General features: G+C 48.1%; 1 protein-coding gene across 1 annotated transcript; it reads right to left on the bottom strand.

Annotated features, from left to right (window-relative positions):
• Positions 1–1199: 1199 nt before the first annotated feature.
• PM20D1 (peptidase M20 domain containing 1) lies at positions 1200–25411 on the bottom strand. The gene is made up of 13 exons (XM_027609767.2): positions 25188–25411; positions 21531–21617; positions 19817–20049; positions 19107–19193; positions 17891–18024; positions 17477–17596; positions 16681–16756; positions 16247–16308; positions 15924–16002; positions 13954–14025; positions 8716–8884; positions 6190–6289; positions 1200–5008 (listed from the first exon to the last, which is right to left on the bottom strand). Exons 1-13 carry the CDS (start codon positions 25354–25356, stop codon positions 4885–4887), a joined length of 1512 nt encoding a protein of 503 aa, XP_027465568.1. The 5' UTR covers positions 25357–25411; the 3' UTR covers positions 1200–4884.
• Positions 25412–25942: the final 531 nt, after the last annotated feature.

The following is a 25942-nucleotide window of genomic DNA, read 5'->3' as shown; positions in this document are numbered from 1 at the left end:
CTTTGGCCCAATTTTTATTCAGGTTGTTTGTTTTCTTTTTGTTCTGTTTTAAGAGTTTTTTGGTATGTTTTGGATAGCAGTCCCTTATCAAATATGTCTTTTGACATTTTAATTTAAACTTACAAATTGAGTTCTCCTTCCTCAATCAGACCCTCAGATAGTGAGTCTCATTCACTCTCACAGTGTCAATTTATGATGTTAGGTTGATAACTCCCAAATATCTCTGTCTTAGACTTTTCTTCTGAGCTCTAGGCTTGGATGTCTCAGCACTTCCAGCTCATGATATCCAAAATGGAGCTTGTCATCTCCTAGATATCTGCTCCTTCAGTAAATGAAGTCACCTCCCATTTGCTCATGTCAGCCACCTGGGAGTCATTCTTGATGCCTTCCTCTACCCTACCTCCCCACTACCCATCAATCACCATGTGCCATCCATTGACTCCACCTCCTAAATACCTAAAAAAAAATTTTTTTTATTGAGGTAAAATTCACATATAAAAATGAGCCATTTTAAAACATACAATCCATTGGCATTTAGTACACTCACAATGTTGTGCAACCATCAGCTTTATTTAGTTCCAGGACATTTTCATCACCCCAAAAGGAAACCTTTTACCCATTAAACATTTACTCCCCTCTCTCCCAGCTCTACTAGCCTGCTTTCTGTCTCTGTGGATTTCCCTATTGTGGACATTTCATATAAATGGAAACCACGCCATAGGTGACCTTTTGTGTCTAGCTTCTTTCATTCAGCATGATGTTTACAATGTTCCTCCATGTCGTAGTGTGTGTTAGTATTTCATTCCTTTTTATGGCTGAAAAAAAGTTCAGAGTATGGATATAACATTTTATTTATCCCATTCATTTGTTAATGGACATTTGGGTTGTTTCTACCTTTTGAATACTATGAATAGTGATGCTATGAGCTATTGTGTACAAACTTTTGTTTGAGTACTTCTTTTCCATTCTTTTGGGTACATATGTAGGAGTGGAATTGCTGGCTCATATGGTAAGTCTACATTTCACTTTTTGAGGAAACAACAAGATAATGAAATCTTAATAGATTTCAAAACCCAGGGGTGGGTCTCCTGGCTGGCTCAGTCGACAGAGCATGCTATTCTTGATCTTGGGGTTGTGCATTCAAGCTCCACGCTGGGTATAGAGATTACTTAAAAACAAAGTCTTAAAAAACAAACAAACAAACAAACAAAACCCAGGGTGCCTGGCTTGCGCAGTCGGTCGACAGTGTGACTCTTGGTTTTGGCTCAGGCCCTGATCTCAGGGTGGCGGGTTGGAGCCCTGCTTCTGGCAACAGGCTTGGCTCGGGGTCTGCTTGAGATTCTCTCTCCCTCTGCCCCTCCCACTCACGCTCTCTCTCTCTCTCAAATAAATAAATTTAAAAACAAAAACAAGGATGTTTCTGCCACTTGGGATTCAGTGCTGGTGCAGAGCACTGAATGTGTGTCACCCCACACACATATTCCTGAGACTAACACAGTTCAGGACCCAGAGAAATACTTCTCTACAGAGCTTGCCCTATGTCTTCAGAAAAAAAAAGAACACCCTGAAGATGGGTAGGTTCTGTCCCTGTGAACTTTTGAGACACAACATGGCTTTGGAGTGCAGGGATGAACTGAGCTGTCGAAGTGCTTAGCTAAGAGAAAAGAAAATTGACTTGTCAAATCCTTCCTCTTGATAGCATGACTGCAACGGATTCCTGCATGACATGTTCTTTCTCAGCAGTGCTGAGTGTCCATTTTCTTATTCCTCTTTGAGTTCCAATTTCTGGTTCTGGACGTAGTCATGAGCTAGTGTAGTATTTACAACATTGCACATGGTGGCTGAGGAATATCTTTTGGTATTAAACACTTTATATTGTTCTTACACTTTTATATTTGTAGGTTTGGATGTAACATATATGAAGCATGATACTTATCCTTTCTATTGACAGCTACATGGACACTGAACAGTAAAACTGCAAGTAGTTTCCTTTTTATGGAATTATTTAGATTTAAATTTTCAAAAAAAATGAATGCAGACTTTGTGTCTTTCTACTATCTCCTCTGGGGGGAGAAGAATATTGGATTCAGAATGGCCAAGTTTTTAGCAACCGGGTTCAACATCAAGGGACTCCAGCCACACTTTACTCCTTTCCTTTCCCAGCCTCTTTGCTTACGACTATTTTGTCTTCCTTCCAACCTCAGGGCCTGAGGTGTGAGTAAGAAGCTTGAGCCAAGTCCCTAATGGGGATGTAGGTTTATTGCAGGATCTTTTTCAAGGTGGATTTGGGGAGTGGTAGATGGATGCAGGTAGGGGTGGAGGAAAGTTCCAGATTCATTGCCCCTTTCTGCCCAGAGTCTTAGAGCTCATGTTGTCCTGGTGGGCCAGCACTCTCGGCCACTCTTTTCAGAAGCCTTCAAGGGCAACAGGGCTGGAAGGTCTGCATTCTTCGAGCTGGGATTTGGAGCTGTTCCCTCTCAAGAACCTCCCTTCCCACTCCAGAGTCTGGAAAGACTATCCTTTCTGGCACTAGAAGAGAGTGGTGAGACCCAGTGGGGACAACGTCCCTGCTCAGTCTTCTCCCAGTTACCCCATGGATTATTAGAGAGCCAGCTGTCCCCAAACTCAGAGAAGGGAAAAAAGCTGAACCCAGAAGCTGGGGTCGGGGTGCTAAGGAATGTTGACAGACAGAGGGAGAGGTGTGAATAGAGAGAGGTCAGCCAGGGGAACAGCGAGAGCTTGAGCTAAGAACCAAAGCCAATGGTAAAACAGCCTTTGTCCTTGATATCTCCTTGGATCGAAATGAATGAGCTACACATCAGAGGTTCTGGGGGCAGGCGGTGTGGTGCAGTTGCAAACTTGGACTTGGGGATTTTTGACTGGCATTTGAATTCCGGGGCTGCCCTTTAAGAGCTATGGGATCTCGGGAAGATGACCTCTTTGAGTCTCAGTTTCTTTCCTCTTCAGTACTCTTAGCACAGGCTTTGGACTCAGAGAGACTTTGCCCCCAAAACCTGCATGACCTTGGGCAAATTACTTAATCTCTGGGTCTTAGTTGCCTCATCTATAAAATAGGAGCACTAACACCTTGGAGCTGTTGTGAGGATTAAGTAAGATTATGGATGGGAAGGAGATTCCATTATTAATTAGGACCATGGAACAATGGTGCATTTGGGGCCAGGTGACATGGGCTTGGATCTGCCCCCAGCTAGGTGTGTAGCCCCTTTGAGGACCAATTCCTTCTCTGTAAGAAGGGGTAATAATACTTTCTTCATGGGGCTCCGATGAAATAAGTAAGGTGTACGAAAGCACTTTGTACAGCTCTGTACGAAGGTGAAGGATTGTCTGTTCTTTAGCTCACCCTCTAACAAAGGCTGAGTAAGTTCTGAACTGGCCAGAAAAAGGGAGGGTGAGGGAAGGAATGTGAATCTTAGGGGGAGTAGCGAAAAAGCTCAAATAATCCCCACACTGTGTTTCTAACTCTTTCCATTAAGCCTAAGCTCCAAGGAAGAGCTCACGGCCAAGGGCATGGAGGGAGGTAAGGAACTGGGGATATGGGGATATTGTGAGGTGGGAAAAGGAGCCTTCTGCTGTCAAACCCCAGGAAGGCACAAAAGGTCCTTGGTGAGGCAAAAAACAGGGAGTCTCTCAAGTCCCAGCTCCTCTGTGTCTCCCTCTCTGACCCCCACTCCCTTGTGACTCACAAAACTCAGCTCCCAGCCTTGAGCCAAGAAAGGCTGCCTTCCAATGCCCCCTACCTGGCAGCTACTAAGCGGATTCCAATATGCTCAGGGTTGGATTCCAGAGAAAGAGGACTGTGGGGGCTCTGCTGTCCCCTAAGGCAGAGTAGCTTGCCCCTCCTCTGCCCACCACCTGGGGCAGAGCCCCTCAAGTCAGGCTCCTCCTTGCTCCCCCACCCCATACCCGCCACTTCCCTTTGAGAGGCAGGAACTGGGACTTGATGCCAGAGCACGGCTGGTCCTGGGCCTCACGGCAGGGCAGGATCATGAGTGCGCTTCTCTTGGGAGCTCAGCCTATAGGGTGTGCCAGGGAAATGTTTCCACAGATTAGTGCCTCCTGGGGTGGGACAGCAGCAGCAGGCTGGCAGGGACAGGACAGGGGAGGGAGGAGGGAGCAAAGCCTGGGGAGCCCTTGGGAGGAGCCCAAGGACTGAGGCTTTCTTCTCTGGGCTCCAGCCTCCAGAACCAGGGGGCCTGGGGTTCCTGCAAAGTCCTCTGCCTCAGTTTCACCTCTCAGTGACTGCTTGACGCTACATCGCTCACTTTATTGGACTGGTTGTTGTGGTAATTACGGTAGTATCACAGTTTGACTAAGTTCTGCGCCAGACGTAGAATAAATTGGAGGGATGCAGGGGGAGGGATGCAGGGGCAGGAGAGGAGAGATGAAGGGCCAGCTAAAAAATCCAAGGCAAGGGGGAGAACGAGAAAGGAAGTTACAGCAAAAAGAAATATATCAGTGATGGAGACGGCAGCCTGGCGAGCATGCCCTAAATTACACGCCTCTAGAAGGTAAAACCTGCTTGAGGTTTTCCAAATCTGCATTTGTCAAGTCAGGCCTTAACAAAGAGCAGTTAAATAACCCGTGTAAGACCAACCAGCCTGGTAACTTCTAAGATCGGGACAAGAAGGCAGTAAATGCTGGTCGGCCGAGGAATGCAGATGCTTGGAGGAAGGAAGAAGCCAGATTCCTGCTGGCCCTGCCCTACCCCTTGGCCTTGATCTTTGGTGACTTCAGGAGCGAGTAAGGCCGGTGGGTGATGGATCACCAAGTGGTTTTGACCCAAAGTTTCATCAACATTAGCTTTCCCCTTTGGGTTAGTCACGGCTGGGGTCCGGCAGCCCTAATCCAGCTGGCTCCTCGACCTCACAGTTCGTGCCGGTGAGGCGCTGGCTCCTGGTCTGCATCAGCATTCTGGATAAACTCAAAGATGAATTTCACCTGGGTCTCATAGGCTGGGACTGAGATTTTCTCATTGATTCCGTGGATGCTGAGCGAGAGAGATTTTGGGGAAGAGAGGAGAGAACCAACTGCTGTAGCGGAAGTGGTATTACAGAGTACCCCCCACCCCACGTCCCCTGAAGCCTTTGACCCTCTAGGGGTAAGAAGTGAGGTTTCATATGACACGGAGGTTGTCTCTCCAGGGTCCAGCCCCATGGCAGAGAACGGTGCGGGGAATATAATAATAATAATAATAATAATAATAATAAAATCCTGGGGAGTTCACAGTCATTTCCTGTTCGGGAATCTTATGTGATAATTTCTCCTCTCAGGGGAAATTATCTTCTGAATTCTCTTTCTCTTAGGCCAGAGTCCCCCCTGGCCCCCACATTACTAAGGGCACAAAAGGAGAGAGACTGCCCAGGGTCCCTGTGGGGCCTCTACTTTACCTGGGAACTTCTCATCAGATCTCGTGCCAACGATCTGCCTCCACACAATACAACACACAACTGAACCACACATGTAACCACAAAGAGGAAATAGTAGCAACTTGCTGCCCCAGTTAACAAACAAAACCCATGAAGCATGTTCTTATGCTCATATTCAAATGTTTTCATTCTATTGGCCTCTGACTTTTGGTGGGGAAATCAGGTCTGGGTATGATAAGGAACAGAAAGATAAATGGAATGCAATACCCCCCACCTCACACACACCCCAGGGCTAAAAATTTGCTGAAGAACCCACCCATAAAGTAGTAATTCACACATAGTAGTTAAAATTGGTGATCATGTCTTAGATTCCTATAGTGTGTTTTCTTCTGAGAATTCAAAGCATGTGTCTGCCTTTGACCACATAGAGGTCTGGACTTCACTGAGTAGTAATCGAGAAGTCTAGAGTCTCCCTTTTTGGGGAGAAAATGGAGTCCAGAGGTAAAGTACTCTTCCAAAGGGGGGGTCACACCCAAGGGTCCTACTTCTACCAGGTTCTTTCCAATCATCTGATTATCTCCATCCCAGAAAAGTAGTGGCCAATTCCCATACACTCTGGGGAGTAGCAAGACCCTAAGACAATGAGGAAAGTTGGCCAGTTGGGCTCAATAACGTCTTCATTTTAGTTTGTGCAAACCTTGGCTTTCCCGCATTCTGTGGACTGGCAGGAGAATGGGGTGGGAATGGGTCAGATGTATCTCCTCCTTCACCCTTGCTGTTCAGATCTGTTCCACTCACTCACCTACGGAAGCTCTGAGGATGCAGGTAGAGGGGGTTGAACCGGTAGATGCTGGTGGTGAGGTTTGTATAATGTCTGCTGTCTGTGTTGCCAATACAAATGCCTAGACAGGGAAAATCAAGAGGAACGGGGCTTTATGGGAGACACCAAGCCAAGGTAGTGGTGGGAGGTGGGCTGACTGGAAAGGTAGGACCTCTGGGTCAATAAGAATGTCACCTGGGCCCTCTTGGGAGCCTGCAGCTATCAATTTTTGTCCTTCAAGCTACCCATTCTCAAAACCTCACTAAAACATCATTTCAACCAGAAGCATGGAATCTCCTCCCCAGGACATTAGTGAGTTTTCCCTTGAATGGTCCAGACTGAAGTGTCCTCTCTTCATGATGACCAGGGGGGCCAACGCCTTCATTTTATACCCTTAGCTGGGCTATTTCAGAAACTGAGCTCTCCAGAAATCTAGATATCAGTTCTTTATTGCTTTAGCTCTCCTTATATCACCCTAGCTCAGAAATGAATACCCTCCAGAGAGCTTTACTGCTATAAAGTGCAGTCCTCTTAAAGTAGAACATAATTTCCTGTTATTCTCATCTTCTGAAGGATGACTTTGTCTTCCAAGAGTCAAACTTCAGGTTAAGAAAGTCCCAGGATAGTCTCAGTGTCTTGCTCCCTTGAAGGTAGTAGCAGCTTACTCCACGCTCCAGCTAGGGCTGGGACTTGTCCCCAGTGGGAGTGTTCTCTGAGAAAAGACCCTCTGAAGCACCGATTAAAGAATGATGGGATGATTTCAGATGTTAATTTGTGTTTTGTTCCATTTTCCACTCCTGGTTTCAAATGGGTAACTAGGCCCTTCAAACTCCTTGCTTTGGGGATTTCTGCCAGTTGATGTCTGCCTATCTTTTTCTGTAAAGGCCTAACCTTGTTAATGAGATTATGGTGGTTGGCCCAGAAGGGAGAGGGTAGCTCAGGGAGTCTTTGAAGGCCAAGAAAGAAGAATCGGGCACTAAGAAGGCCAGGGTAGTGGAGACCCAGGCCCTTGCTCTGTGGCAGGAGTTTGAGGAGGTGGCAGACCTCAGAGGGGACGGCTGCCTGGTATGCTCAGGGAGTTGGGGTCTTAGGTTCAGAGTCAAACAGGCCAGGAAATCAGAGGAAATCTCCAACCTGAAGTGACTTTCTAGCTAGGCCATGGATGTCCAAGGTAACTGCAAGGACCGATGACCACTGGCCAAGGGACTCCCATGCTACGTTGCTACCAAAGACCTTGAGGGCCTGATTCAAAATGAGGGTGGTGGTGGGGGTGCTTGGAGGCCTCAACAGTTCCTGAGGTTGAATTTCCTGAGGAGTGGGGCTTACAAGCCAGATTTAAGTTGATTAAAAAACAAGGCTGCCCTTTTCACACCTGAGTTTGTGGGTACAGAGCATCACTGTATTCTCCTTAAGGGCCCATTCCTAGCACAGAGGCGGGGCCGAAGTATGCACTTAGAAAATGAGGGAATCCGGGGCACCTGGGTGGCTCAGCCAGCTAAGTGTCCAACTCTCGACTCTTGCTTTTGTTCAGGTCATGATCTCAGGGTCCTGAGATCAAGCCCCACCTTAGGCTCCATGCTCAGCACAGAGTCTGCTTGTCCCTCTCTCTCCTCCTGCTTGCTCTTGCTCTCACTCTCTCTCTCTCTCAAATAAATAAACAAAATCTTAAAAAAAAAGAAAAAGCAAATGAGGGAATCCATGATTAAACCTAGATTTTGAAAAACCTGGTCTTAGAATTAGAGCATCTCCTCCTCACATCATGGACCAGAGATCCTCACACTGTAGTCAGCCATCACCTGGTCTCAGAATCCCCTGGGGGATTTGTTAAAAAGGCAGATTCCAGGGTCCTCTCCAGATTTGGTTAGCCTGAGTCTTTGGGAGTGGGTCCAGGTAATCTGCATTTTAATAAGTTCCCTAGGTAATCCCCTTCCACTCTTAAATTGGAGAACCACTGTCTCCCCAGCGTAGGTTTGGAAGGTAGACTGGAAGACTAGGGAAGGGGCACAGAGGCACTGCTGCTGGGACTGGTCTGGGCTGGGAGAGAGGAAGGGGGTTCATGCCAAAGGTATAGGTGGGGAGGCATTTCTGAGCTCTGTTGCTGAGCTATTATCCTAGGATAGATCAGAACCAGCCTTGGAGAAACTTGGCCCCTCCTGTGGCTCCTCCAGAGGAGTGTGTGTGTGTGTGTGTGTGTGTGTGTGTGTGCACGCGTGTGTGCATCTGGTGGGGGGGTCTGGGCTGGGCTGATCCTGTCTTCCATGCCAGAGCGGCTGGCCTAGGTTAAGCTAGGACCCAGGCAGGACTGACCTAATTTATTGTTTCTGCTCTTTTCCTGTTTGCTTTCTGACTTCCACTCCAAGGGGAAAATACAGTTCTAGTCTCATCACGAGGGGAAGCAGCCAGATGTTTCCAGGCTGAACAGCTGGGGTGGAGGTGGGGCAGGAGACATTAGAGAGGAAATAGTTCCAGCCCCCACCTACCTCCAGCCACAGCTGATGAAGTCATTACCTGGGACAACAGTGCTGACTTCCGGGAAGATGGACTGTATGGTCTGGCGGAGCAGCTGGTAGCCCAAGGCCTGATGATCGGAGGGGCTGACAGGGAGGGGGTCAAAGGCAGTCAACACGTGGAACTGGATCCGGTTGTCAGCCACAATGTTCTTGATGAGGTCTAGGACCTTGAGGGAGCAAACAGAGGGAGTTTGAGTTCTTACTATCTGCTATCCAAGTACCATATGAATTGAAATAGCCCTGATTCCTCTCCAGCAAGACAGTGCCTTGGAGCTTACAGGGGAGCTCATTTTTTGCACTGGGACCTCAATTTCAGCTGACTGGCTGTAGGAGATGGAAGAGTTGGGTTTTCCTGGTAAGCAATCTACAGCGTGGTAGACTGAGGTTAAATGTTCAGGAGGCTTGCCTTACAGCCACGAGGCAGGCAGGGAATTGGAAAATCAGGAAATCGTGTGTCCTTCCTCTTAGGCTGTGAGTCATGGGCCGGGTGGAATGTAGAAGACACGGCAGAAAGGGGAACACGACCATCTTGAGGCAGGGTGACAGATGTGATGACCTCACTTCAACATGGGAGTGTCAGACAGTTGAGGAAAGGGTCACACACTTTTCTTCTGGGCATCCCTGCTTCCTGTTTGTAACCAACTGCACTGGAGCCAGGAAGATGAGCTCAACACAGACAAAAAGTCAAGAGTTGGGGGACTGGTATTCAAGTTTTCTCTTTGCCTCCTTTCCTCAGGAAGGAACCTGAGGAAGCTCCTAGAAAATTCAGTCTGAAACAACTAGAGCTGAATCCAGCACAAGTCCTGGTCCCAGGCAGGACGTAGACCAGACCCTGAGGATCAGGTCACATGGAGACATGTGGGAATGGACCAGGAGGCTGGCTTAGGGGGGCCCCCCAGCCCACCCCGCCACCCAGGGAAAGCCCCAGTACCAGTCTCAGCCCATCTGATCAGCAGTTGCTTTGGAACTGCCTTTGCCCTAGAGGGGTGTCCCACAGCTGAGGCTTTGTGTGCATGCCCTTCTCCTGCTCACTGTGTCTTCTCCATCCATTCCATGTCCTTCCTTCAAATTCTGGCTCAAAATCCACATCACTGAGGAATCCATCTTAATGAACACTGTCCCCTTTGGGGCCGGGCTCTACACCACCTCAGCCTGTATGTGCTTTGGAGGCACATCCCTGTGAAGTCAAAGACCAGGTTCAGATACCCAGCCCAGTGACACTAACTGTATAATCCTGGACCAAGTTACTTCATGAGCCAACTCCCTCTATTTTTATTGGTTCATATCTTTTAAATTTCTTGTATCCAGCATCCATTGCATGCCTTTTATGTTCCTGGTCCTAAAAACACAGAAATAAGGTAGCCCCTCCTCTTGCATCAGGACCTGGCCTAAGAGTTAGTGGGAAATCTGAGCTCTTGTGGCCTCTCACAGAGGGTGGGGTCCCATCTGTGTACCTCTTCAGTTTCTGGAGGCAGGAATGTTCAAGTAATTTGGCACAGGGGTCAGCAGGCATAGTCCCAACCCACCTTATAGGGGATGACTGGGAACCTCCCAGTTGGTTGAAGGTAACTCAAGACTATGTACTAATTCATGTGTTAGAGGATTTAGGACAGAAGTGCTGGAGTGAAAATAAGCTCTGATAAGTGAGTTGTCCACCCCCACCCCCAACTAACCCAACAGCAGGGAATTTGGTTTGGCTCAGTGGTGGTTTCTAAGCCAGAAATAGGACCCTCATTCCTTTCCAGACTCAGCTCCTCGCATGCTTCTAGGGGACACTGTCATGAAAAGGGGTACTCTTGAGATAATGCCCCCCCATACAGGTGAGGAGGAGGGACTCATGAACAGTAAGAGGGACCTCAAAGGTTACTTTAGCGCACATCAGTCTCTCATTGCTCTGAGTTTCTATGGCCCTTACAGTGCATTCTCATAATGTTATGTTTTCCCTCTGTTTTATGTGTAGATATGTTTTCCCTGGAGTGAATGATACATTTTGTTGAAGGCAAGGACAAGGGATACCAAAAACATTGGTAAGGACTTTAGAGGTAGAATTAGCAAGTCCAGCCTCCATCCCGTTTTGGGGCAAGGCCTCTCTGGGGGAGAGGGGGATAACACCCACGGAAGACTGTCATCCAGCCTGTGCTCAAATGCTTCCGTGGCGGAAGGCTCACCATCACGTGTTATCATCCATTCTGCCTTTGAGCAACTTGGTTATGAATGTTTTCTTTAGAAGGAACTGAGATATGGCTTCCTGTAGCATCTCACCCCTCTCCCTTTTTTATTTTATGTACTTTATATCCTCCACGGGATACAGTATATACCAGGCAGATCAGTGGCATTTCATCTCTGTTGAAATTAGAGGCCTGTGTCCTTGCTGCCTGGAAGCCGTGACTGTTCTATGTCAGGTCCCAGGGTAAATGTCACCTCAGAGGACTCTCTGTTCCCATGCCCATCCTACAGTCACTTTGTGACACAACATCCTATGATTTTCTTTATGGTACTTGCCTCTTAAAAAATCAACTTGGTCATGTATTTGATCACTTGCTTATTGCTGTCCCTTCCCCACTAGAACATCAGTGCCATCAGGATGGGAATCTTGGCTGTCTGGCTCACCATTCTCCCAAGTGCTTAGAAGAATGTCTAGCCCATAGTAGCCACTCAGTAAACACTTGGTGAAGCAATGAATGAAGAAAGGAAGGAATCTTCTGTACCTCACTCTAGAGAGGTGCCCATCATTCACCCCTTGAGAAGCTCATTACCACCCAGGGTGCCATATTCTCCAACTCTCCTTCAAGTGGGGGCTTCCTGAAACATCTCCCAGTGATCTTATTTTTACTCTTTGAGGCCCATTCAGAACAAACCTTCTACAGGGTAGCCTATGACATTTCTGAAGACTGTTCCTCACACAAAGGTGCTAGAGACTTCTCTACATCCACGACATGGGAGACACCAGTTAGAGATGGAGGAAGAGGGTTCTGGGAACTGTTCATGCTCCCGCTGGATCAACCCCAAGGCCCTGTACCCTTGGCCTTCAGACCAGCAGTGTCTGAGGATGGAACCCGATGCATGGAAAGGGGGCATGCGGTGAGGGGAGGGACTAGAACAAAAGGGTGCTGCGGGCTTTCAGATGCTGGAGGCTTTCCATTCCTCACTGGGCAGGCGGGCGGGATGGGCCCAGGGATTCCAGGGATTTCATGAGATAGACTGGGAAGGAAGGCCACTCTGGTGGGGGACCAGAGAGGAGGGAAGAGTGCCAGAAGCTGGGGAGATGAAAGCCCCAGCTGGTGGAAAACAGCCCTTGGAAAGGGCATGGAGTTGAAATGAGGCTGGAAAAAAACTGGTAGAAAGAGGTTCAATGGGGGGAATTCAGTGATTTCCTGGCCCCGCGATCCTCCAGGGAGAGGACAAAGGTTGGCACTCGATGAAAAGCAGCAGAGCCCAGGACTCACACCGGTCCCAGCTTCCCCTGAATGCTGGGTGACGCCAGGCTGGCCATCAAACCATCCCCCCACCCCCTGCAGTGAGGGGTGTGCCTCCCACCCTGTGTGAGGACAAACAAAACCCTCCAGGGGGAAGAACTTAGGGAGAAAGGACCACAGAAGTCTAAGTGTGGCTGACCCTTGAGGATCTGCACCAGAGACTCAGGGAACACCACCTGCCCCTAACCCTGCTTAATTCTGGAACGTACTAGTCATTCCGTAGTTGTTGGGTTGCCTCTTGAGATCATTTTTTGAAGGATTAGATTTGCCTTTTGAACTCTTTTTTAGCTCAACCTGCTGTTTAAATAAGCTAGCCTTTCCTGCAGATGCCAAACATTCTGCACAATGGCTACTCAAGGCCTGTATCTTTCGGCTCACATGTCACTTCCCCGGGGAAGTCTTGCCTGACCCTACACGAGGTCTGGTTCCCTGTTATGTCTTCCACTAGCACCTGGTCCCTCTCCGTCATCACAGCTTGCAATTACGCACTGATTTTGATCATTTTAAAAATTGATGTTTGTAGCAGGCCACTGCCAGGCTGTCCTCGATCCTCTTTACTTCTAATTTTATACATCCTTCCTGTGGGATTTTATTGACTCTAGAGGTTTCATTTATGTTAATAACACTCCAGCCTGTATCTCTAGTTCATTCTCTCTCCAGACCCGAGGTATTTATAATTGCCTATTTATAATGTATAAGCGTCACAAACTTCTCAACCATTATACTTCTCTGTGAACATGCTCTACTTCCTGAACTCTCCATCTTGGTTAAAGGCTTCAGCCCCTGGCCAACTACGCAGGTTAAAACCCTTGGAGCCGTCCCCCGCCTTTCTGTCTCCCCTTACCCATGACACACGACATTCTGCTGAACCCATGTCTCCCACCCTGGCAGGTGCCTTCTCCGCCCCATCACCTCCGCTCGGTCCGCTGCCTGAGAGGCTATCACAGCTTCCCAACTGTCTTTTCCTACGTTGGCACCTCCTCTGTATTGCCACCAGCACCGTCTCCCCAGAAGCACATCTGAGGACATCACCACCCCGTTCGAAGACCTCTCACGGTTCCCTCTGTCCACGGCACACAAGGCCCTGAGCCCCATGCTCCACTCCATTTTCACCGCCTGCCACTTCCGCCCGGTCTCTCCTCCTCTATAGCCTTACTTCACTTTAGCCTGACTCTGAATGCCTGGCTTCTAGCAAAGTCCTGTTTGTCCTTTACATCGCAGCTCAAATTTCTAGTGGTCAGAAAGCACTTTCTGGATCCTCAGAGGCAGTGACAATCCCTTTCTCTGCACTGGTCCTTTGGCAGTTTGTTCATCCTGAATCGTTTTGATTGTGGTCTGAGGGTATGGTGGTTCTGGAGCTAGACTGTTAAGATGTGTCATCTTGGGCATGTCACTTACCTGCTTTTTTGATCTGTGCCTCAGTTTCCCTGTTAAATAAGGATGATCATAGGGTGGTCGTGGGCATCAAACGAGCACGCATACACCTTAGAACAGTGCCACACACCAAGCGAGCCTGTGGGATGTGGCTGCTACTATTATTATCATTTATCAGACTCAAAGTTCCCATGAACCAGAAGTCTCCTATCCTAGCCAGCTTCCTAGAAACCTCCGAAGCAGGTTGAACAAATGCTGTTGAATGAACCAACCAATGCTGGTTGAAAAATGGTGGCTGGCCAGCCCTGGGATGGCAGCTACACCCAGATCCTGAGCATCACACATCCCTGATACTGAACCTGTGGTTGGGAACGGAAGTCACGCACCTCCTGGACAGTCTGCGCAGGGTGAATCCGGATGTTGATTATGGCCTGGGCCACCGGCGGGATGACATTCACCTGGAGAGAGAACCACAAACCCTGGCCTGAGCCACATGTGCTCCCCGCCCCGGGAAAGGCCGGGAAAGGCCAACGACCACCAGTAGAGAAAGAGGAAGCCAATTTGATTGAAAGGCACAGGGCTCCATTTTCAGTGGGCCCCTTGTCTTCCCGCGGCCCTTGACAGGTGGTTATGTTCAGAGCTAGAGGAGGTGTCTCTGCACTAGGCCAGACTTCCATGCTTCTTGGTCATGGACAGGGTCAGAGAGAGCTGCTCAGAGTGAGACTGATTTCTCCGGGACCACACAGACCTCTCTCTCCTGACCCCGTGCAGTGTCCCGGCCGGTCTTCCATGTGCGCTCTCTTCCCGGGGCACCCAGGCCATCCCTGCTGCCGTTAGTGCTCACTCAGGACAGGGCACCCCGAGCCGCTGCAGGCCCCCATCACGCTGTGCTTGATCCCCGAAGGGGGCGAGGATAGTGGTTTCCCACGTCTAATTGCAAAATTTGACTCCGTTCTCTGCCCGCCCAGGAAGAACCCAAGACTAACTGGAGAGTTAGGCTCTGAGTGGATTTTTTTCCTCAGAAGCCATGAGAGAACAGACTCCCTGACTCTGACTCTTTCTTTGAGCTGGTTTGGTGCAAAAAAGCACCAGAGCAGGGGCAGGAGGGCTGGGCTGTTACAAATTAGCTGTGGGATTTTGCATAATTATAACCTGTTTGTGCCTCTGTTTCCTGACTGGCAATTGGGGCGATGGTACCAGGAGGGCTGTGAGCAGGATCAAATGGAGTGACAAATGTGACAGTATTCTGGACAGATAAAATGGCATTCACATGCAAGGACATGGTATTCTTATTTCGGGGAACATTCTAGGCAGCTGGTGAAGACAGCTCGGGTCCCGCGGACACACTAGACACTCCCGTCAGTGATGCTGGGAGTTAACTGAGGTGCCATTCATTGTACTCAACCTGGGCTCCAAGTGGCCAGAGCTCCACAAGGCCACCCAGGAAGCTAGGTGCATGGTGCTCCCTAAAGTCGTGCTGGTGGTACTGGTAGTCACTGGACCGGTCTCACTTCTCTCAAGATTTCAGAAAGGCCTAGGCCCAGGCTACCCAGGGTGGCTGTGGCTTGTTCCTTTAAACAGAGATGCCCCTTCATGGCCAATCCAACTGGAAGTAGACCAATTTGCCAAAAAGTAGTTCTTGGAAAAGAAAAATCTATCAAAGTAATAATTCACTCAAAATTTATTTCTACAAGTGAACTTCATATAGAATTGATGTCTGTTCAGATTACCCAGTATTTAATGTGTTTTGGGAAATGACTAATATATGCCTTTAGGTGTTGTATGTATCACAAATGTTATTATAGACTTTATAAATGGTGGGTGAGTTTCTCTCTTTTGACTCAGGGTAGCATGAGGGGAAAATACATTAATCATTCATTAAATTTGTTAGGTGGATCAATCTTCCAAAGTATGGTGAAGAATAACCAAAAGATCCTTGATGATAGAAAAGTTAGAACCTTTAGTGTACCTGACCAAATGCTAGGTAAATATTTAACATGTTGAATGAGTATTGTTCAGAAAAATTAACTCCCAAATAACTCCCCTTCATACCAGTATCAGGATTGTTTTTTTTGAAGGGGTACAGACCCAAGAAAACTGAGAGGGGCCATGGATACCCCCTAAAATACACAAATATAAAATCTGGCCAGCAATTTCAGAGGGTTTGTAGACCTCAGTTAGAACACTTGCTCTTGAGGATTACCCAACTGGTATCACTGAACAGTTCAGCACTGGGCCTTCCTATTATTCAAATTGAATTCAGAGAAGGAAGAAGGGGCTGGGAGATAAAGCCAAAGGATGGAGAGGTGGGTGGACAGTGAGGCAAAGGTGTAGGGGAGGATCCACGAGATGGTACCTTGACTCCTGCATTGAACATGGTGAGTGCTGTGGTGGTCCTGACCAGCGCATTGGTTATGTAATTCCTCTCCATTAACCTAAAGCAAAAGGATGAAGGTCAGACATTAGGAAGGACTGTCCAACGTGGAGAAAGAACGGGTTGGAAGGTCACCCACTTTCCTGAATCTTGGAGATCTTTGAGACTAGGAGGGACATCCTATACATGAATTAGATGTAGCATCTGGTGGCAAAGGGATGACTAGTAAGGCCCAGTTAAGCCAAGGAGAGGGGACTGGGTAGGTTTGGGTTGGAGGATGAGAAGAAGGAAAGGTAAAACTTTACCTGCTTACAAGGGGCCCAAATAGCCACAGGTTGCTCAAGATAATATTGGCAGGGAAGGAGAACTGAAAGGGAAAGAATGAGATCAGCAGGATTTCGGAGGGGTCAGCATAACAGGGCCACCGTACCCGAGGCCTGGGTCTCTCCCTGCTGTAGATCTGCCTTGAGGGCCCTCGGTGGTAGCCTTGAGTGAGGACGAGGGGGAAACAGCTCCCAAAGGGTGCCTGGTGTGTCAGGTCTTAGGGTCTCAGAGAAGCACCAATACCCCTGGGAAGAAGTCAGATCCTTGCGTCTCGGCTCAGCCTCTGGCTGAAAATAGGTGAGCATGTGCATAGCACGGGTCAGCAGTGGGCCCCTCTACTACTCTGGAAGCTACTTTTCTGCCACCCTTTCTTCCTCTGCCACAGACGACCGGTATGGGAGACGCCTTTTCCCACCTCATGTGCCAGTTCCTGCAACGTCATTTTCAATGGGCCGCTTCCAAACATGTTCGGCATTGGTGTCTGCTCCAGGCTGGAAGAGAAATGGAGTTCTCAAGACTTCCCCAACCCCTGTTAAAGATCAGCGATCTGAAGGGAAGAAGGAGGAAGACAGAATTTTTCAACAGGTCTGGCCAGGAGGTGTCCCATTCAACTTCTATCATCTCCACCGATCCACCTGTTTGGAGACCTCAACGCACAAGCGGGACCACTTCTAGTCCATCGGCAGAAGCTGTCCCTGTCTACCAAGTCCAAGCAGGTACCCCGACTCTCATGTCACTTACCACACTGTAGGAGAATTATCAGTCTCTGTGGCTAACTGTGAGTTCCTTGAGGAAAGGGACTGTCTGTTTCTTTCCACTGCTGTACGCCGACCCCTGGCACAAAGCCTTAAGCATTGGTACTCAGTTACGTATTTAACTGAATTAATATACTTCTTCTTTCCACTTTGCTAAGAAAAGCCAGCTGGAGGGAAGCTTTGCCGTGACAGACCCTTCTGTGCTCACCCACAGCCTGCAGCCCTTATGTCCTCACCTAGCTTTTATGGGTCAGCTCTTGCTTGCAATATGGGTAGATCCTTCTCTGACCTCTCATCCCTGCCTGGGTACTGGTGGCTCTGTCCTCCCTGCAGCCCCCATCATGGTGTCTCAGTTCAGCTTCAGGGCAGGAAGCTTAGCCCCTTCAAACTCAAAGTGGGAAAGTACCAGGTCTTCCATCCCGAGTCTGGCAAGGGAGCGGGGCCCGTGTTGCTTACCGGCTGATGGCGGCTGCGAGGACGCCGATGCTTGTCTCCTTTGGGGGAGCTGAGGAGTGGCCTGGAGTCATGTTTACTTGCAGCCTGAGGTTAATTGAACCCTTCTCTGAGACTGCAATCCTGTAGGAGAGGATCAGAGAGGGCCCTCATGACTTCCTCCCACCTTGAATTTTCCCAAGGACCCAGAGGTCTGCCTGCACAGTGGTCTGGTGGTCTAGGAGATTGGCTTCATGCTGCTTAAAAAAAATTGACACTAGAGGAGAAAGGGAAGGGGGAGCCCAAACCTGGTTGACATTCAGGGCCAGGGGAGTAAAATAAAGAGTTGCCTCAGTATGGCTTACAGACACCATGCTGGGGTCATCTGTCATGGGGTGAGAACACCTTCCAAGGTAGAGGGTGGGGTACTTTACTCACATGGCAAAGGGCTTCTTGAGGTGGGGAATGAAACCATCCAAGATGAAGTTACCCTCGTCCACAATGAAGGCTAGCTTGATACCCCTTGCCTGTAGCAGGGCTGAGATCTTCTGAGCCCCATTCTGCCCTGACACCTGCAGACATTAAACCCACGGCCACAGTCCTTCTCAGCCAGACCTCCAATAGCGAATGGAGACCCATTCAACATAGCTGGGGGCTCCAGAAACTCCCTGCCCAGCCTCCTTCCTGGGGGGGGGGGAGGTGGGGAGGGCAAGGGGCCTAGACAATCCTGCTTCACAGGACCCTGGAATGTCACAGCTGGAGAGCTAAACTCATTTTACAGATGAAGAGATTGGGACCCATAGAATGAAATGACTGGCCCAGGGTCAAAGTAGGTGACATCACTGGAAATAAAACACTGATTCCTTGCTCCCTGTTGGTTCTCTTTCTATCACACCCATATTTCTCAAAGTGTCATTGATGGAACACCTACCTGCTTCAGATATTACCAGGCAGTTTGTTAAAAAATTCAGATCTATGCCTATCACTAAATGAAAGAAGCTGATCTGAAAAGGTTATATACTGGATGAGTCCAACTATATGATATTCTGGAAAAGGCAAAACTATGGAGACAGTAAAAAAAAGAATCCATGGTTTCTAGGGGTTGGGGGAGGGACAGAGGGATGAATAGGTGGAGCACAGAGGCTTTTTAGGGCAGTGAAACTACTGTGTGAAACTATAATGGTGGACCCATGTCACTATACAATTGACCAAGCCCATAGAATGGATGCCAAGAGTAAACCCTAATGTAAACTAGGGATTTGGGTAATTACGATGTATCAATGTAGGTTCATCAGTTATAACAAATACCCCTCTGCTGGGGATGCTGATAATGGGGAAGGCTGTGCATGTGTGGTGTGGGTGTAAGGGAAGTCTCTACACCTTCTCAATTTTGCTGTGAACCTAAAACTGCTCTAAAAAAATAAAAACTTTTAAAAAAACGAATTCAAATCTATGGCACAGGGTCCGGGAATCTGCATTTTGGTCCAGGGCCTTAGATAGTTCTGGTACATAGATACCCAAGAGTTGGCAAACCCCCACACCATATTCTGGAGACCCTGCAGCTAGGGAGCAAACTGGGCTAGAGTGAAACTACCCTCCCCCTTGCCCCCAAACAGAGGTCCTAGAGATGGTTTATAGGGGGAGGAGGCTCTACCTCTTCATCGTGGCCCAGAGCAATAAAGAAAGATCTTCGGGGGATGTAGTTTCTGTTCAGCAGGAGCTCCAGGGCCTGCAGGATTGCCTGGGGGAAGAAGCAAAAGGGAAGAGGGAGAATCAGGGCATCGGTGACATTCAGCTGCCTGCATCAGGGCTGGTGGGGCTAGCATTGGACACTCTATTTATTTTTTTAAAGATTTTATTTATTTATTTGACAGAGAGAGAGACAGTGAGAGCAGGAACACAAGCAGGCGGAGTGGGAGAGGGAGAAGCAGGCTTCCCGCGGAGCAGGGAGCCCGATGCAGGCTCGATCCCAGGACCCCGGGATCATGACCTGAGCCGAAGGCAGACACTTAACAACTGAGCCACCCAGGCGGCCCCGACACTCTTTTTAAAGAGAACAAATTCAAGTGGCCCCGGGGGATGGGAGGTGAGGAAGCTTAGCCCTTTACCAGCTGGAGAAAAGCATAAATGGATCAGTGCAGAGCTGAAAGGGTCTCTGGAGATCATCTACTCTAGTCCTTGTTTCACAGCTGAGAAATCAAGACCCAGAAAAGGACAGTGACCACGTGCTGGCTGGAACCCAGGGTTCCTGGAGCCAAAGTTCTTTCTACCATAACCTCCCGGCTCCCGGGGGTCAGCTGAGCATCCTCATCCTTCAGGTGACTCTTCAGGGCCCCTGGGCAGAGGGAACAAAGCATTTCAGACCATCAGAGAGTTCTTGTTGTCCAGTGTGCCTCGGCCGTGGATGAAGCCATCACGCTCCAAGCCAGAGAACGGGGGCACCTCCCAGCCTCCGTCAGAGGCGGGTACCACGTCACTGTGCGCCATCAGCATGTAGGGCTGCAAGCCGGGGTCTGAGCCTCGGACGGTGAGCAGGTGGCTGTAGTCTCCTATGACTTCATGCCGGATAAAGCTGGTTTTGAAAACTGTTGGAAAGACTAGGGACAAAGGGATGAAAAGCAGGGAGAGAGAAAGCCAGATTTAAACAATTTCCTTTGGTTTTCCTACCATGTAATAGAAAATGCCTACCCCCGTCCCCCCTTTTTGAAAACATGCAGCATCCTGTAGGAAGCCTTCTGGAACAAAGGCAGTGTGATTCCTGATTTGCCTGGACAATCTCTAAAATTCCTCTTCCTCATATTTGAATGTGCTACTACTATGTAATAATGGGCACATCAAGACTCCATCATGGTGCCAGCTGATAGGATCAAGATCTGGCTTGGTCTGACCTGTAATAAGTTATCACTAGTATACGCTACCAGGCTATACCAGTGAGGGGTGTGTTAAATTTTAAATATAGTAGTCCCCAATAGCCAAATTACTTGGGACCAAACATGACCCTTATATTAAAAAAAAAAAAAGAGAGAGAGAGAGAGAGAGAGAGAAAGATCTTTTTTTACTTGAAAAATAATATAAAATAATATTCCTACTGTGTGTGTCATATGGAGAGAAGACTGCTCTGTCTAGCACAAGGCCACACTTCTGCGTGCAGGTGTGGATGTTCTCAGGGTCACTCAGGTTACAGACAGTGTTAGAGAGGGGGGCTACTTGCTGTACCTAGGTCAGCTCCTCCCAGCCCTGACAACTTTGGAGGGGGTGTTTTTTTTCTTTGATTTAGGAAGAGGGCTCACTAGTCTCCATGAGCTTTTCATATGGGGACTAGTCCCAAGTCTCCTTTTCCTTCTTGACCCAACCCTTCTTCAGTTCACGTGGGGATGAGGGGCTGATATGGTAGCTCATAGTTGCTGATGGCCTCGAAGCTCAGAAACGGGTCAGTAAAGAATCTGGGGAAAGGCCTGGGTGGGTGGAGTGTGTACATAGGTGTGTAGGTGTGTGTATGGAGGTAGTTGGGAGGAGCACGGGGCATAGTTCTGGAAACTTGCACAGGAAGAAGGAATTCCTAGTTGTACCTTTTTTTTTCTTTTTTAATTTGAGTATAGTTGACACAAATGTTCCCTTAGTTTTCGGTATACAACTTACTGATTTGACAGGTTTATATATTATGCTGTGTTCACCACATGCGTAACTACCATCTGTCCTGATACATGGCTATTAGAATATCACTGACAATATTCCTTATGCTGTGCCTTTTATTTCCTTTCCTCATCCTACCTTTTTATTAGATCTTATTTACTGACTGTTACGTATTTAGGGCAAAGATCGGGAGAGTTCAAACTCCAACCTAACAGCTATGTGCTTTAGTTTTTCAAAGGTCCAATAAATCTAGTCTCTACTCTGCCTCCATTCTGACTCCTGGGGTGCTTCTATTCCTTCCCACTGTGCGTAAACTCAAAATAGGCCCACAGCAATTTGACTGTCCTCTGGTCAGTAACAAAAGCTTCTTCATCTCCCTGTAAAAGAACTGTATCTGCAGGGCTATGCTCCCCCCGCCCCCGCCCCGCCCCAGCTTGTGGCTGACCTGTACGAATGTATTCTCCAAACTCGGCCAGGGCTGTTGCATTAACGTCCTCGGGGCTGAAAGACACTGTTGGAATCCGGATGGCACCTGTCAGGGGCGGATAGAGATGTGAGATTACAGATGATATCAACCATTGGTTTTCCCACAGCCCTTTGTGCACAGAGAGTTCTTTCGCATTCAGGATCTTATTGTGGAGGGCAGAACAATCCTATGAGGTAGGCACTGCTATTTTCTCTAATTTGTAGGTGAGAAAACAAGTTTAGAGGGGTTAAGTGTGCTGCTCAGGACTGTCCTGAAATAAGCAGCAGAACTGGGATTTAAGCCCAGGTCTTTCAGGCTTGTTTAGACTAATATGGTTCTTCTTCTTTTTTTAAAATTTATTTGACAGAGAGAGAGAGAGAGAGAGAGAGAGAGAGAGAGAGAGCACGAGAGGGGGGAGGGGCAGAGGGAGAAGGAGAAGCAGACTCCCTGCAGAGCAGGGAGCCCAATGCGGGGCTCGATCCCAGGACCCCAGGATCATGACCTGAGCCGAAGACAGGTGCTTAACTGACTGAGCCACCCAGGTGCCTCTAGACTAATATGGTTCTTAAAATAAAGTCCTATGTTCACGATAGCATTATTTACAATAGTCAGTATAAGAAAAACAAACGGAGTGTCCAACAATATATGAATGGATAAAGAGATGGTACATCATTAAACACCAGTAAATTCTGCCAAATTGTTTTCCCAAAAGTTTGGAGCAATTCATGTTCCCACCAGCAGGGCATGTGAGTGCCAGAACCCACCTCCACACGCTGAGAGTTACCCACTTTTTGCAAAGTTTGCCCTGTGGGTGGATAAAAAAATGAAATGCTGTTGGTGTTTGCATTTTCAGTTCCCTGACCTCCAAGGCAGCTGAGCATCTCTTCATATGGCCATTTGCATTTCCTCTGCTGTGAACTGCCAGGCTCAGCCACTCAAGCAAGCTCCTTAATCTTTTTGCCTGTTTATTTTCTTTCTATTGGGCATTAAGACCTACGTCTGGGGCTGTTGTGAGGACCAAATGAGTTAATACTTGTAGTGTGCTCAGAACTGTGCCTAATGTGCTGTTAAGGGCTGAATTAATGCTGGCTTTAAAAGGGTCTATTTGTGGGGCGCGTGGGTGGCTCAGTCGTTGAGCGTCTGCCTTTGGCTCAGGTCATGATCCCGGGGTCTTAGGATTGAGTCCTGCATCGGGCTCCTTGCTGGGCGGGGAGCCTGCTTCTCCCTCCACCTGCCGCTCTCCCTGCTTGTGCTCTCTCTCCTTTCTCTCTCTCTGACAAATAAATAAACCTTTAAAAAAAATAAAATATTCTATTCGCTATATTCATAGTTGCTTGGATTTACCCAGAAGATCTCCAGAAGGATACAAAGGAAGCTAATACAAGTAGCTACCTCTGTATATTTGTGGGGGTGAGAAAGTGGTAGTGGTTGGTGGGGAGCGGGGCCACCAAGGCAGGGTGGGACCGAGACACCCGCCCCGCCCCCCCGCAGACCTCTTTCACTATTTTGGGTTTGGTTTTAACTATGTGAATGTACTACCTATCCAGAAATAAAGGAAACGTTTTTTAATTGGCAAAAAAAGATATGGTTATATATATATATATATATATATATATATATATATATATATATATATATATAACCTAGAGGGTATTATGCTGACCAAAAAGTCAGACAAAGAAAGACAAATAGCATATGATTTTACTCCTGTGTGGAATCTGAAAGAAAGAAAGAAGCTAAACAAATAAACAAAATAAAACAAACTTATAAATAGAGAAGACAGACTAGTGGTTAATAGAGGAGAAGGGGGTCAACCATGTGTGATGGAGGGTAACTAGACTTGTGGTGGTGATCACTTCTCATTGTACACAGATGTCAAATTATAAAAGCTGTACACCTGAAACTTTTATAATAATAATAAAGAGAGTTAAAAAAAAAGAAAATAAAGTCCAAGATGGGGGTCGGGTGGGGGGAGGTGGACAGGAGTAGATTTTGGACCCTGACCTTAAGTGGGAAGCGGCTATAAATTGCTTCTAAGCCTCACTCCGCCTACGGAACCATCATCCCTTCGATGAACCAGAGAAGTCCACTATCCTGGGTCCCTACATGAATGAGGCTTTGTGTGCAGAGAGTAGATTTATTCCTCATGGACTGGCTCATCCAGAGTCTCAATGAACTCTCGGCCAGGGCCAGTTTTTGGGCACATGATACCTGGGAAGGGGCGGATTTAGAAGCTCCCAAACAAACTCCTCAGTCCTAAATAATCTCATCTACTTTACCCAGATGTCTCAGTTCCTGAACTACTTTTAGGTTTATCCCTTTGAGCCCTGAACGCTTTACACTTTAAAGAGATCCATTACTATATGCAAACACCTGTGGGAGGGGAAATGCAATAAATTATGAGAATATCTGATTAGATATCCCAAACCACAGTGGGAAGAACAAATGCACCTAGGCAGTGCATTTATCAAGGGAGGGCCTCTGCAAGACAAGCTTACCTCTGTCATCAGTTTTGCTAAGGATTGACCCTGCATCACAGCTCACCACATAGATGGGGAAGTCAAGTTTCAAAAAGATGAATCTATAGGAGATAAACTCAAAATCTGAACTGAAATGTTTTGCCTCAAGGCATATGGCTATATATATATATATATAGATATAGATATAGACCATATAGCCATGTGGTTATAAGGTCCCTACTTTGGGTTCTTTAAATAAGAAAGCTTTTGCTTTCTTCTGGGTGAAAAGACTCTGGGGTGAGCAGCTGCCTGCTGGCTTTCAGAGAGCTCACTATTTGTGCTGTGCTTTGGGAAAACTCTGCTCTGACTCCAGACCAATCGCTCGGGCACATGTACAATTTATATTCAATCACGGGGGCTAGCACTGCGTCCCTGCATCTGCCTGCACATGTTTATGTAGGCAGTTTCTTTTAATCCATTATTTAATGAAAGGGAAAAGACTAGAAAAGAGCTAAGCCGGGTGGTGGGGAGGATCTCATCCCATAGGATATAGCCCTCAACAGAACCTTTCCTCTTCTCCCGGAAAATGCAGACTGAGAAGGCAAATGAATTCTTAACCTTGGTTTGAGGTCTAGGGGAGAGATGTCTGTTAATTAGGAGAGGAAATTTGGACTCCTTTGGAGCTGGGTGGATCCTACAGGGTGGACCTTACAAGCGATAGATGTTAATCACCCAGTGCTCACTCCTTGCTGCGGGGTTCCCGGGGAAGCTCATTAAATTTCCCCCCACTGTAGTTTAAGATAATTTAGTCTTAAGATATCACAGAGATTTAAGAGAAGTGAAAACTTTCTAAGGTTAAAAGTACAAACAAAAGCTATTGCAATACTGAGGCAAGGCAGGGGGTAGGCTGGGTGATGACCAAGGCAACGGGGGTGATGGTGGAAGCTAGAGAAGGTTCTCGGAGAGGCAGGGAACACCCGAGTCCCCAGAAGCCAGGTCTGGGGCAAGAGTGGCGTCCCCGAGCCCGGGCACGAGGTGCTGGCACTCGGGCTAGGGCTGGTCTGGGGAGTGTGGTGGGGCTCCAGTTCCAGTGATGGACCCTCTGCGGTGGGAGTGGGGCGGCACGGGTTGGCCCGAGGGGAGAGGGGCATAGCTGGGCGAAGGGTACCAGGCTCACCTTTCAGCGCTTCCTTCATCGCGAAGCGCTCGCCTGGGCTGAACTGAGAAGGGATTTGCGGCGCCCGCTGATGCCCCTGGCCCTTCAGGCCCTTCGATCTGGAGATTGTGGAGATACCTAGCAGCAGCACAGCCGCCAGAGCCAGCACGCAGACACACTGCGGAGCCATGCTTCTCTCCGGTCTGCAGCTGGAGTTTGGATCTAAAACTACAAGCTCTTGTTTGTCGTCCTGTCACAGCTCCTATTCCCGCAACTGCCTTAGCCCCACCCTAGCCCCAGACCTGACCAATCGCCGCTTGCCTGGGGTTGAGAAACAACCAATCGACGGGACGGCTCCGCCCAAGTCCGCAGGGCATTTTGGGAGTGGTGGTTTCTCCATCTGCGGCAGGCAGAAGTAGAGCAGAGGTGAAGGCTCCAGGTAAAAGGTAGGTCTTCTGTGTGCTTGATCTTCTGCTTTGAGACTCTCAGAACTCCCTTGCTGTATGACAAGCCAGTTAAAGGGGGAAGAGGCAAAATTAAATCAACAAAGCGTATCAGATCTTAATCTGCTTCTCACTTCTGAAGTTTAGAATTTGATTACCATCCCCCCGGATATGGTGGGGGAGCTTTCCTGGTCCCTGGCTTTATTTAATCTGGAATTGAAACAGTATTCCTCTATTTATAGACGTTGCTTTGAATGATCAGTTCAGAGGGCTTGCCCCTGTTTAGGAATTCGCTGAAAGTGGTTTTGATATTAATGTAAACACTGCATTTTT

The sequence above is a fragment of the Zalophus californianus genome, chromosome 10 (assembly GCF_009762305.2).
Source record: "Zalophus californianus isolate mZalCal1 chromosome 10, mZalCal1.pri.v2, whole genome shotgun sequence".
Lineage (NCBI taxonomy): Eukaryota > Metazoa > Chordata > Mammalia > Carnivora > Otariidae > Zalophus > Zalophus californianus.
The sequence above is the reverse complement of the archived record's forward strand: the minus strand, read 5'-3'. Positions and strand labels throughout refer to the sequence as shown.

Excerpts from the sequence above, each read along its gene's own strand:
- PM20D1 (XM_027609767.2), bottom strand. The coding sequence starts at position 25,356 with ATGGCTCCGCAGTGTGTCTGCGTGCTGGCTCTGGCGGCTGTGCTGCTG. Across the intron at positions 14,026-15,923 it reads TGTTCAATGCAGGAGTCAAG|GTGAATGTCATCCCGCCGGT; the intron begins GTACCATCTCGT and ends TTCTCTCTCCAG. Across the intron at positions 8,885-13,953 it reads CTGCGCAGACTGTCCAGGAG|GTCCTAGACCTCATCAAGAA; the intron begins GTGCGTGACTTC and ends TGCTCCCTCAAG.